Source organism: Ammospiza caudacuta, chromosome 5, assembly GCF_027887145.1.
Source record: "Ammospiza caudacuta isolate bAmmCau1 chromosome 5, bAmmCau1.pri, whole genome shotgun sequence".
NCBI lineage: Eukaryota > Metazoa > Chordata > Aves > Passeriformes > Passerellidae > Ammospiza > Ammospiza caudacuta.
This window is the reverse complement of record NC_080597.1, coordinates 50,095,881-50,108,714: the sequence shown is the minus strand read 5'-3', so window position 1 is coordinate 50,108,714 and position 12,834 is coordinate 50,095,881. Positions and strand designations below refer to the sequence as shown.

The window sequence follows — 12,834 nt, the reverse complement described above, 5'->3', positions numbered from 1 at the left end:
TGTATGTGACTTTGTGTTGGGTTTGATCATATTGTAGAAAAAAAGAAACAAACCATGCCTACTATTTTGAGAATTATTAATAATGAAAAAAAATCTAAAATTGGAGGTTTACTACATGAAATTAAAGCAGAAAATGTACAAACTGACAGTGAACAAAAGTGAATCTGATTCAGTTTTATCAATCAGTATGAGAAAAATATCAAGAAGAAATAGAGAGTATTGTTAAGTAGAACTAAATAATTCAAATTTGATTAAGCAATAACTCTATTAATAATCTAAGTTAATATGTTATTTTAGTGGGATTTTAAACAATTTTCTCTCTTTAGTGCTAGAAATAAAAGAGAGAAAGTTCTGCTAATGCAAAATGACATACAGTCATACTTGAATGGAAATAAAATCCTATGACTAATTAACAGATCTTTTTCTTAAAAAAAAAGTAATAGCCTAAGGCCCCATTTAAAAATGGTTTTTATTCAAAAGACATTCCTGCCAAATGTGATCAGTTTTAGAAATTAAGATCTTACACTTTCTCATCTTGCAGTTTCATGATAAAAATTATTATTTCAAATATTTTAGTGAAGGAAAAGGAGGATGCACATGCTGATCCAGAAATACAACCTATGAAGGAAGATGATGGAACATTTGGTGAATACAGGTGAGCAGCTGATGTGGTTTGTCATGTTCACTGTTGATGTCACACATGTACTGTATGCAGTATCACACTTATTAATTTAAGACTAACCTTTTTTTCCATGTCAAAGATTTTGTATCCTGTGTTATTTAGAACTAAAAATAACATTTCAACCACACCATTAGAAAAAAAAAAATTATCCAAGCTTAACATAAGCCATGTGCTAATGCAAGGTGAAAACCACATTCAAACACAATTTTATGTGTTTGAAAGTCAAAGTGTGGAATCTTTATTTACAAAGCCATCTTTCAGAGAGTTCAAATGCCAGATACAGTGTCCTTTCAGTTAGGGCACTATGTTGAGCATTACAGTTTTTGAAAATAAATTTCTAACTGAACCCTAACAAAGACAATCTGGTGTTGACTGGAAAACAAATGTGTTTCAAATCGCTATCAGTACTAACATCTAATCCAATAACAAAGAAGTGATGTTATACACAGAGGTGAAGGAGTGTCCTACAAAGAAAGCCAATGTCCCTTTCATGTATTTCAGTACAAGATATATAGCAAGCAGCTTCAAAGCATGCAGCACAGCTCTTATTCTTGACACCCTTCTTTATACTAGCCAAATCTGGCATTACCAAAAGCATGCCTTGGCAAGACTATTCATACAACAATTATGAATATAGCTTATTAAATAAGCAGTTTATTTGTTTTTTGATTAGTACAAAAAATAATGTTGTTATTTTCTAAATAGGTCAATACGATTATATTTTACGTGGATATGAAATAGATTTTGTGGTGCATTCCTGTGTCAAAAGCAGTGTAGAAGTTCTTTATTACTGCAAAGATTTGGCATTTAAAAATGTACATAGAAAAAGCAGATTTTTTTCAAGAAGGATCTACTTTGTTGCCATAGCTTCTTCACAGAAGGAAAAGGTACATCCTGATCTGACAGGACTAGATGTACAGTTCTGAATGCTAAGGAGCAGTTTCTGTTTATTCGTTTATTCTTCTCTGATTAAAAACAGTATACTCCATTCTTAGGTTCATGAGTTCAGAATAGTGTTTTATTACAGCTATAAGTTCATATGAATTACCTAAATATAACAGATTAAAAGGGAAGTATGGAGCAATCTTTGGAAGGAGAGTTTAAGAAGTATACTGTGTAAGTTTTTTTGGGAGGCCTAGTTTGCATGGTCCTTTATTGCTCCACTGGTTCTTGATACTTGGAACTTCCAGCAGCAGAAACTGACCTTTGTACAGAATTGTACAAATGGTGTGACCTCAATGCATGTTTTCTCAGGCCTGGAATAAGTATTCAAGCCTGCTTTCATGTGTGACCTGTAGCAAGATTTGAATTTATGTCTCCATGTTTAAGTGGCTTGAGTTAATCTAAAGAATGATCTAGAGCTTTATTAAATTATTTTATAATGCATTCATTCACTCATGTCTAGTGAATATGGGCAGATGCATGCCAAGCTTTCACACTTATTCAATGGGAGAGTTCCATGTACCCTGCAAAACCTCCTTTTAAAAATGTATTTCTGTGTAATTAGTCTATATTGGGCTTTCCTCTTTTTTCCTTAGAGACAGGGCAGGAGCAGCAACCAGTCAGATTACAGAAGATACCTTGTCATCCTCTCTGCAGCCCAGCATCACTGCAGTCACTCAGTTCCCAGTTTGTCTGCCTCACATGATGCGGTGCTTCTTTGAGGAAAAAGGGTATAGGGTTTCCCTTGGAAAAAAATGTAATTTTTGAAGGATCTAGGAATTCGAGTATTTTGAACTTTTTTCATCACTTCAGGTCCATGTCTGCTTGGACAGGAAAGAAACTGGACAAGGAAAAGAAAACAAAAGGTAGCTGTGCCAATTCTGCTGAAGCAAACCCTGTCTTTACCAAAGCAAAGTCTGTGAGATCTGACAGATCCAACTTCTTCAGAAGGTCAGGGGATCAATACTCCAGCACCAGATCAGAGACCTCCTACACCAGGAGGAGGGCTAGGCAGTCTTCAGAGCTTACAAGGGTTAGTTCTGTCTCTGCTTCCCTCTGCCAAGAGGAAAAGAGGTCAGACAAATGGAAGTACAGGCATGGCTCTAGACATCATGCTTCTGAGCAACACATAATGGGGTCGGAGGAGGGCTCAGATTCTCAGGCAGGACAGCCATCCCCTTTCCAGACACCCCTCAGCTGCAACTCAATTGGTGGCTTACTGGCAAGGCAGCATTCTTCTCTCCAGCACTGGTGCAGCCAGACCCCAGACTGCAGCTCAGACTCAGACGACACGCAGAGCTCCTGCCACAGGAAGGTAAGACCTTCTACTGCTACTCACTTCTCCGAATCTGAAAAGAATTCACTAATGAAATCTGTAATCTTGCCTGAGCTGGCCACTGTCTTAAAGGATGCTTTGACAGCAGCCAGGCAAAGCATAACATCTGTGGCACAGGCTAGGTCCCATTCAGTGAAGCATCCCAGGATACCAGTTGCAGAAGTTCCACTGGTTCCTTTAGAAGCATCTGGGAGCAGTTCCCAGACTTCTGAGTTTGATCATATGGACAGCTTAAAATATCAAATAGCTTCTGGGAAGGAGAAACCTGAGGCTGACAAGGCCTTGGAGGTTGAATCAGCCCCTGAAGATGGGGAGGTGGCATCTGAGTCCCCTACAGAAGATCCAGAAGGACCAGATCCTCTGCGTAAATTTGACATGGAGAATCAAAATTACCTTTTTGAACACATAAAGAGGGTGCTAATGCTAAAATCTTCCAAATCTGAATGTGCCTCTGAAGAACTATTTATTCCCTCTGAAGAAGGGAAGGTAGATAATGCACTTCCTATCCATTCAGCTGTGGAAGATCTTGTCTGCAGGATTTGGGGAAATCCCGAAGGCAAGCATGAAGCCCCACCAGTCCTACATAAGCTCTATCCTTTTCCAGTGCATAAAGCTGCTTTGTGGGGGACCTTGCCTGAGGTGGACCGAGTATTGGTTACTGGTAATTCTGTACTGTCAGTGCCTGATAATAGAGATGCTCTCCCTAAAGATCCTACTGACAGAAAGATTGAGGAAGCAATTAAAAGATCTTTTAAGCTAGTTGCAGCCCAGCTTGGAGTATCTATCTACTGCACTTATGCTTCTAAAGCTTTACTAATATGGTTAGAGGAAGAACGAGCTAGATCCAAAAAGAAATGGGTCCCATCTGGTGCCATGCAGAGAAAACGCAGGCTGTGTAAAATTGCAGCTAATTTTATCCACGATGCAGCTGAGGATTCTCTCAGACTCACTGTTAAAAATGTGGCATGCCTCACTGTAGCCTGGAGAGCTCTCTGGCTGCGTCCTTGGAGCTCATCACTAGATCTGAAATGTAAACTGCTGTCCTTGCCATACACAGGGGGCAAGCTGTTTGGCGAATCCTTAGTCCAGATCATGAAGGATGTCTCAGAACACAAGCACTACTTATGTCAGAGGAAAAAAAAGAGCTCTGCTGGAAGCTCTTCCTGCTCTCCTCACAAGGGTGTGAGTTCCTTGCGTTCTCCTCCAAAGTTCAAAGGAGGGAAGGGAAAGTATAAGGTCTCGCAGTCATTTCATGCCAAGTACGAAAAGACATCTCACTTTCAGAGAGATATCAGACCATCAAGAGGAACTTTCTAAGAACATAGACTTGCTTCCTAGTTTCACAGGAGCTGAGAAGCGTGGAAAGACATGGAAATGTTTCAGTATTTCTGGACAAATAAACCCAGTGCTTAGAAAATTAGTTGTTCCCAAGTAAGATTTAAATTATGAAGTTACTTAAATCTTAATGACTAATTAAGCTAGAGAAATCATAGCTCTCAAATCCCCTCTTTTTAGGGGAGGGTTTTTTCCCATTCCATTTCTAGGCTTCCTAGTGGTCTTGGGATTGTTTGGATTTGTTTGAAGTTTTGCACTCCTCAATGTCAACTAAGAGAATACTTTCTGTGTGAGAGTTGGCTGGTCTGCAGGACCAGACAACAATCAGATTTTTTTTGCCATTGTGATCTAGTGAAGGAAATGCAGGTGTTTCGGGAACTATGGAATGACTATGGATGCTACATTCCTGTGACTGGATGGATTCCTTCATTTTTACATAATAAGGGAAAACCGTGCCTCTGTAGCAATTTTCTCTGCACTCTCAGTGGTTTTCTGAGTTGTAGAAGACTGAGACAGTAAATTGTGGACAGTCATTTTCTACACCAAGAACCTGCAAGAAACAGAATAACTACCACAGATGTGTGTTGAGGTCAGTGTAGGTGTAAAAATCAGCCTAAATTTTCCTCTTGGTCCATAAATGGAGAGAAATTAAGAAGTTATGACAGCTACAGACCTGTGAGTTCATGGGTAGGAAGACTGGAAGCAAACAACTACAAGTGAAGGACGAAAGTCCTGTGGTCTGCAGAATGTTCTTAAGAAGATGAAACAGGACAAGGCAACTACAGTGGTTGGATTGATAGTGTGGTAACACAGGATATTTGCACATTTTTTGAATTATTTTGCCTCTTTTCTTCAATATTTTGACACTGTATTTTTCCTAGAAATTCTAGGATATGCTGTGAGACACTGTGGCAGAGTGTTCTGGGATTGCTAGATAATATATTACTCTTCCCTCTTCTGAGCTATCTAACAATAAAAATAAAGTTTTTAACCACAATTGTGGGGTTTTTCTCTTGTAGTTACTTAACTTGCAGCTTAGGTGTGTTTCCCTAGGGACCTAGCCATGATTTGTGCCTCAGGACTGTTATTCTAAGCTTGGTCCCTTCCAGAACAAGAGGTTGTCTCAGTGGACTGCCTGAAGAACTGAACAGTCCAATTGGATTTGGCAGTAGTCTTACTGTATTCTAATTTACACACATGTACTTTCTTTGACAATTCTTTTTTTAATTCTTGAATACTTGTGTGGTTAACAACTTTTTCAGCACATTGCTTTTTAAAGCCAGGGCTTTATCACCCTGTTTTTCCAGCTTCTGTCAGGATTAAAGATTGAGTATTGAGAGATGTTAATGAAAAACTACTCAGAAGACTAATATAGGTGTGCTTAAATAAGAAATAGTAAAATGGTTTGAAGTCTGGATTGACTGTAATAATATTAGGACTCACAGTCCTAATAATTTAAGAGTGTCAGCAGAAACCTCTTAAGTATAGGGACAGATTCTCCTGGAGTATGCAGGGAAGCCATAGAGGAAGGAATTTCTGTGGCTTTACCTAATTGCTTTTGCATAAGACATTTCTGGGCTATTGACCTGAGGTCACAGAAAAAGGAATTTACTGCCAACAGTTTTCATCTTCTGCATCCACTTTCTGTGTCTCACAGCCCAGATTGTTTTACCCACTTTGTTTCATGTTGCCTTTCACCTGACAGCTGTGAGGAAAAGTAGTGTATTGCTAACCATATATTGAGTCTTTTTGCATGTCTAAGAATGTGGCAAAGTGTAGTTGGGAACTAGTTGCCTGCTGGACTGCAGAGGCATCGTAAAAGTGTCTTCCCCATTCTGACTGGTTGCTGCATGTACCCATATCTAAGGAAGAAAAATTGAAAAGTTGAAAGAAGAGAGGAGATTTCAAGGTACATATTTCTTTCAATAACTGATAAGCTTGTGAAATGGAATTACTTTTTTTAAACAAATAAATGTGTACTTTGCACTTAGGTTATTGTTACCTTCATACTTCTTATATCTCTTAATAATTAACTTCAAGTTTGAGATGTGTTTCATTAAACTAAGAAGAAAAAGAAACATATTCATATAATAGCAATCATTAATGATTAATATTTAAATCATGCTTTTAGAATATGTTTTAATATTAAACACTTTCTTACTGAAAAGAAGTGTATATGGTACATATAAGTGTTTATCAAAATGATTGGTACATATGAGTCTTCTTTGAGAAATTTGCATCCCTAAAAAGATACTAGTATGGAATTTTTTTTACAGCAAAAAATAGTAAAAGTATGACTACACTTAACTTCCATGGCTCTAAATAAAGCATACCCATTCTCACCTCATGTTTGGTTCCCATCAACTATTGTTTTCTGACTATTAATTACATGCCACTGCATAAATGACGCTTTAAAAAACTTTTTTATCACTGTAATTTTAGTCAATCCAATTTGCACTTTATTTTTTAATATCACAATATTACATTAGGTATGTAATAGAAGTCAGCAAGCAAAACCTCAAACAGAAACAGAAAGAAACTATGATTTATCCTGATTGCACTTTGGAATAGTTTTATGAACAGTTGTAAGCAAGGTTGGCAAACTTTGTGGGTACAGTATCAAAATTTATGGCTTTACCATGTTATGGCAATATAATATTATATATTCTATTGTCTAAAGTGTTCTATAGCTCTTCCTAATGTAATTCAGCAGTTTCTGTAGTTTGCTTCTTGGCAGGAAACAGATAATACATTCATTTTGCCAGACCACCAGAGTCCCTCCTCTGTTTTGAATCCCCAGGGTAGCAAAAGTGTTGTCCAAAACATTGATGTGTTCACTTTTTTCTCATTTTCCTATTTGTTTGGTTTTTTTCTCAATTTCTTTCTCTTCCACCCAAAACATTGTGTTCATCTTAAGAGTCATAATCCAGTTTGATACAGAAAAAATGGTACCATGGCATATGTTATCTTTTCTGAACCAGGAGTGTAAAGCATCTTGGATAATCCCACTTGTTTTTCCCACTGCCAGAGTCCTGACAGAACCTCTCTCTAGATTTATATAGTGCAACAAGTGAAGGAATCCCCGGGTTGAGATTTGATTTTTGCAGTTTCTGTGACTATGCTCTCACACCAGTACCCACCTCCATGTAGTTACACTCCTGGGTAAATCTGCAGTTTTGTTTGCTTTCAATTATAGAGATTGTGGAATTCACATCCTGACTAAAATATAGAAAAATCTTATACTCAATGCAACTGTGTAAGTATTTCTTCATTGTTTGTCTTCTACATAAACTTCATTTGCAAAAATATAAATAAGAAAACCAGAAGAGCAACAGAAAGCAGAAGTTCTCATACTCAGATTTTTCTAAATTGTAATGGCAAATCAAGCTTTTCATTTGAATAAACACAAAAATGTTGGTGTATTTATACAGTAGTGGCATATTGTTTATATTTGTATATTCCAACCTAGAGAATTACACTGGCTAGAGTCATATTTTAGAATATTTGCACAGAGAATCATGACCAATGAGAATATGATACAACTGCAATTTTAATTTATTTTAATTTCTGCATATTATGGTGTAAAGAATTATGAAGTTGTTCACCTGAAATTAAACAGCAAACCATATACCAGTGCTCTTTCCTTAACAGTCTAACCCAGAAAGCAGATCTTCCCTGGAAGAAGGACTGGTTACAATTTCAGCAGGAGGGCCTGGCCTTCCTTTGACTCGTGCAGTCTGTTTTAATAACATACCTTCTGATGGGGGCATTGGAGAAACTACATTGTGTATGAGTATTAAATACTCAATTCCATCTTCAGCATTTAAATATGGGGTCCTTCCAAAATGAACTCTCTTCAGTAATGTCTCTGTAATCTGCTTGTGTTCACAGTGTTACAAACATTTTCACTTTGCTGCTGGATTCTTGAAATTTTGGAGTGCAGTGTTTTAAATGTTATTTGCCTGTATGTTTGTAGCACCAGTGAGCACAGATGAATGACATTTATCCTCGTGCCTTGTACACCACAATAAGGAAAACATCAAGCCTGATACAGTCACGTTTGGAGGTTTTGCTTTTGTGTGCTTTGAGCATGAGGATTTTCTTACATGTAAATAAGAGAGATACTCCTACCACTTTTTTTCCAGTGTATATGCAGAATCATAAAATCTCTGGTATGCTTTTCTGTAAGTATATGCATATTAGAGGTGGCCTTCTTTTAGAACTTAATAATTTAGTGTTTTCCAAAACAAACGAAAAAAAAAGGTGATGAGGAGAAACAGCTTGTTGGAAAATGGCAGTAATGGTTTTCTAGCAACAGTTTCCCACCAGGGCCTTTGTTGGCTAACTATATGATCTGATGTGGCCTTGTACATCCTGTGTTTTTTATATATATATATACACACACACACCCATATATATATATGGTTTCTCTGGGTGCTTAAAGGAAGGTATTAGTTAGAAAAAAAATGCATTATTTTATAACATACTAGGTTTTAGGAATTAGAGGGTTAAAATAATTTGCTGAGTATATATTCAGCCTAGTGTTCTAGAAATTGCAAAATGTAATTTTGTTTCTTTAATATTTTATATGTGTTTCTTTATATTTCCCATAAGCTGTGAATCTAAATAAAACCCCCAAACCACTTCATTTTTTTGTACCCTATATGCAAATCAAGTCACATGTTCTGTTTAAGACAAGGTATATAATTGCTCCCAAAAGTGCAGCTGGAAATGGTGGGTTTCAATTCAAAATGCTTTGGAGCTGCTGCTGAAATCCTCATCTTGACACTGAAGTGCAATGTAAAGGATTCTGAAAAGAGCCCAACTATATCTATTTCATGAAATACAAGCCTACCACAGCTGCAAATTTATTTGAGGATATTGATGGTGCTGCCTTTTCCACTGACAAAGGAAAGACCACAGTACTTTGCTACAGGGATCTTCTCCACTGGCCTTTCTTTCCTTTCCTTTTTCTCTTGTCCTCCAAATCACCATCATCATTGTCAGAACATTATCAGTCACGGAATAGGGTAGGGAGATGGATCTGATAAGAAATGAAAAAAACTAAGCATGCTCTCAACTCCTCAATTCTAGCTACTGTAAGCTAAATTGTTGCTTTACCTGTAATACAGTCAATATTGTAGAAATTTTAAGAGCAACTTATTATTGATACAATACTGATCACTATCAGGATATGGACTTTGCTTTTCTTCTTAGGCTATTTTCATTTGTTTCTTCTGCACCCATTTAATGGAATATGTAGGTCTCTTGAAAGGTAAGGTTGAAAATTGCAAGTCTGGCCTGCATTATGTAACAAGTTATTTGAAATGCAGCTCTTTTATTTTCTTTATACTAGTAAAGAAAATCAGTATATTTCATTTAACCAAATTCATTCTTCATTCATTTTCAAGGAGTCAAAGAAATTAAGAAGTTTAACAGACTAACTTCACGGCACATCATGAGCTTGTTACTTTGGAGAACAAACAAATTATTTTTTTATAGCTTTACAACCCACTTCTTAATGCTTGCAGTTGCATTTACATGACCTCCAAGCCAAGGGCCCAGGTCTTACCGCTGAAAAGTCATGCACGATGGGGAAAAAAAAACTAAAAGAAACTACAACTCCCCCTCCCACCACTGAAGACATTCTCTGTTTAAACCATTCCTACCCCATGTTTCCATGTGAACTGCATCATATTGATTTGTCTCTACAATGTGATGTGGGTTTACTAAAGGATTATAGGGCTGCACACATGCTTTTCATAAACTCTGCATGCATGGCTGATTTTGTCCTAATAAACAGTGCATCCGTTAATCCCATGTTTGTTTGTTTGTGTCTGCAGCGATGCAGAGGACCATAAACCTCTAAAAAAAGGAAGCCGGACACCTTCAGACAGAACTGTGAAAAAAGAAGACAGTGATGATAGTTTAGTTGACTATGGGGAAGGTGTAAATGGTCAGTTCAATGAGGATGGCTCCTTTATTGGACAATATAGTGGTAAAAAAGAGAAAGAACCTGCAGAAGGAAATGAAAGCTCTGAGGCTCCTTCTCCTGTAAATGCCATGAATTCGTTTGTGTAACCAGAGAACTTGATCCCCTTGTATCTCCAGTTTGCTTAAAGCACTTGTACATCCTCCTTCTCATACTATGAACACACAGGTATCGGAGCTCCTCACCACCAGAAGTTAATGCTATGAGAACATGCAGGTTAACACCAGTACACAGCATAATGACACAGTAAGTGGTATGTTACTATGAATCAAAATAGAAAATACAAATTTTGCTCAAAACTTGGGTATTTTTACTTTTTTTTTAAAGGAACTGACACAAACAGTAACATCAGCTTGTAATTTTGTTTCCTGTTGAAAATACAGTAAAATGCATGAAAAAAAAACCCCTACACAACTCACAGATAATCTCGTGTACACTATAAAGACATGGTTTGACAATTTGTTATGCAGTCCTCAGCTGAATCCCTGGATATGAATTCCGTTCTCAATGTCAGAGTGTTATAGTAGTATTATATAGAACTTCAATGTCTTTGTGGACATTGTTGTGAAATTGGTGACTTAATGTCTAGCTATCATATGTCTTTTTGCAAGACAGTTAGGAACAGTATGTACAGTATATAAATGCTAAATGATTTAAGTATGACACTTGCATTTGCTGATGCTTAATGAGACCCTATTATCTGCTCTTTGCTCCTATTACTTTATAGCCTTTTTAATCTGTCAGGTATTAAGGCAGTACAGTGTTCTATTTTTACATCAAAACATATTGAATTGATTTTAGGGCATAAAAGATATGCATTGCAATGCATTTTGGAATTTTTACAGTCACTGAAAGAAAAACTTTAAAAATTAAGGAAAATATTCCAAAAAACACAGGGCAAAGTACATTCAGTGCCTTTATACGATATGCATTCCGTAATGTGCTGTACTACTAAATCAGTTGGTGCAGTAAACTGTGATTAGCAGACTACTGTCATTGCCAAATAAAGGAAAAATGTGAAGAAAAAGAAGTGTTATGAAACTGTTGTGCTAAAAATGGAAAGTTTAAAATATTTTAAATTGCAGAAAGAAGAGTATGATTCTTTTCCCTTTAGAAAAAGCTTTCTACGCAGTTACAGCACAACATGATTTCATGGCCTTAGAATACTTAAAACAAAAATGAAAACAAACAAACAAACAAAAATCCCAAAACACAACCAGAGTTAAATTATTTACTAACACAGCAAGGAATAAGCTCTTGTAAAATAAATCATTAAAAACCCAAAGCAGCTGACTCCATCATTTGGTGAGAATGCATTTCTCTCTGTGTCCCAGCCTGATCAGTGTGGCAGCTTTGTAATTATCTCCAGCCTGAAGCAGTGTGGGGGTTACGCTCGGACCACAGCATTCCATCTGACAAGTGCTAATACGGTTTATTGGTAAAGGATTTCCCTTATTGGTTAAAAAATTATTTTCTCGCATACTATATCAATCAAATGTTTACCTCCAAATAGAAATTTTTATAACAACCTATGGTTGAAGGAATGCTCAGTTTCATTTGCCAATAAATTGGTTTTTCATAACTTGCATCAAGTTTAATTTTAAGTAAGCTTTTTATATGTAGATATTTTGTTGAATTTGTAAATACACTTAAAGCGTAGGTGCTATATGCTTCTAGGTGTTACAGACAAATAAACCAAGAAAGCTTATGTTGTACTGTGTAAGAAGTACTATAGCCAATGGTGTGCATGGTATTTTAAAGCATCTACTTCTATTTTTTTCTTTTCTTTTTTCTTTTTTTTTTTTTTTTTTTTGTGGAAATAAAATAGTTATCTGCTCATTTACTGCAGATTCCAACTAAACCATTCAGAGCTTTTGCCAGTGCACTACATTAGCCCATAGGACACCTTGCAGCTTTCATGTATATATTGTAGGTAAAGCACAACTGAAATAATCCCAAATGTAACCCAGCTGTAATAAGCTTCTTTCGCACCTTTGAGCTTTCCATTGGTCAGTTTTTTTAATGGGAACTGAAATACAAAATGAATTCTATGAACACTGATTACAAAGCACAAAGAGAACATTTCTTCACAGGATTTGCCAATGGTTTTGGTAAAAAAGATATCATTTTACTCTTATTTAATTGTAGATGCTGAATTATCTGTGCATGTGGGGGTAAACATACAGGCTCACTTCTGTAATAGTGCAACGGATTTTGTATTAAAAATAAATGTGGTTTTAAAATTTCACTGTTTGGTCTGTTTACACTAGCAGTAAAAATCACATCAGATTAGTCTTGTAATTAAGAATTCAAAGTAGTAAAACAGCATGAAAGAGCTCTGACAGAAGTTGTTCCCATGATGTTACAGAACTTCCATTACTGCCACCAAATTATTTACAGAAACTTGCATACCTTGACATGCTACCATTTGAAAAAATGGTAAATTTGTCTGACTGTTTCCCATTGAAATCTGTGATTTGCATTTTACTTCCCTGGATGTTTTTATTATTTATTTAGTCATATTACTGCAAATAAAAGAACTGAAAC

At 36.4% G+C, this 12,834-nt stretch overlaps 1 protein-coding gene across 8 annotated transcripts in view; it reads left to right on the top strand.

Moving 5' to 3' along the window:
* NRCAM (neuronal cell adhesion molecule) overlaps nucleotides 1–12,535 on the top strand; it is a 111,586-nt gene extending 99,051 nt beyond the window's left edge. For 5 of the 8 annotated variants that reach the window (XM_058805667.1, XM_058805663.1, XM_058805664.1 and 2 more), the window contains 2 exons: nucleotides 577–655; nucleotides 10,139–12,535. In XM_058805667.1, the coding sequence (XP_058661650.1) occupies nucleotides 577–655; nucleotides 10,139–10,376 (317 nt within the window). In that variant the 3' untranslated portion in view covers nucleotides 10,377–12,535. Of the gene's footprint in view, nucleotides 1–576; nucleotides 656–2,437; nucleotides 5,134–9,512; nucleotides 9,571–10,138 lie in introns of those variants that run through there. The other 3 variants (XM_058805668.1, XM_058805669.1, XM_058805661.1) reach the window with 2 other exon arrangements.
* The last annotated feature ends 299 nt before the right edge of the window (nucleotides 12,536–12,834 follow it).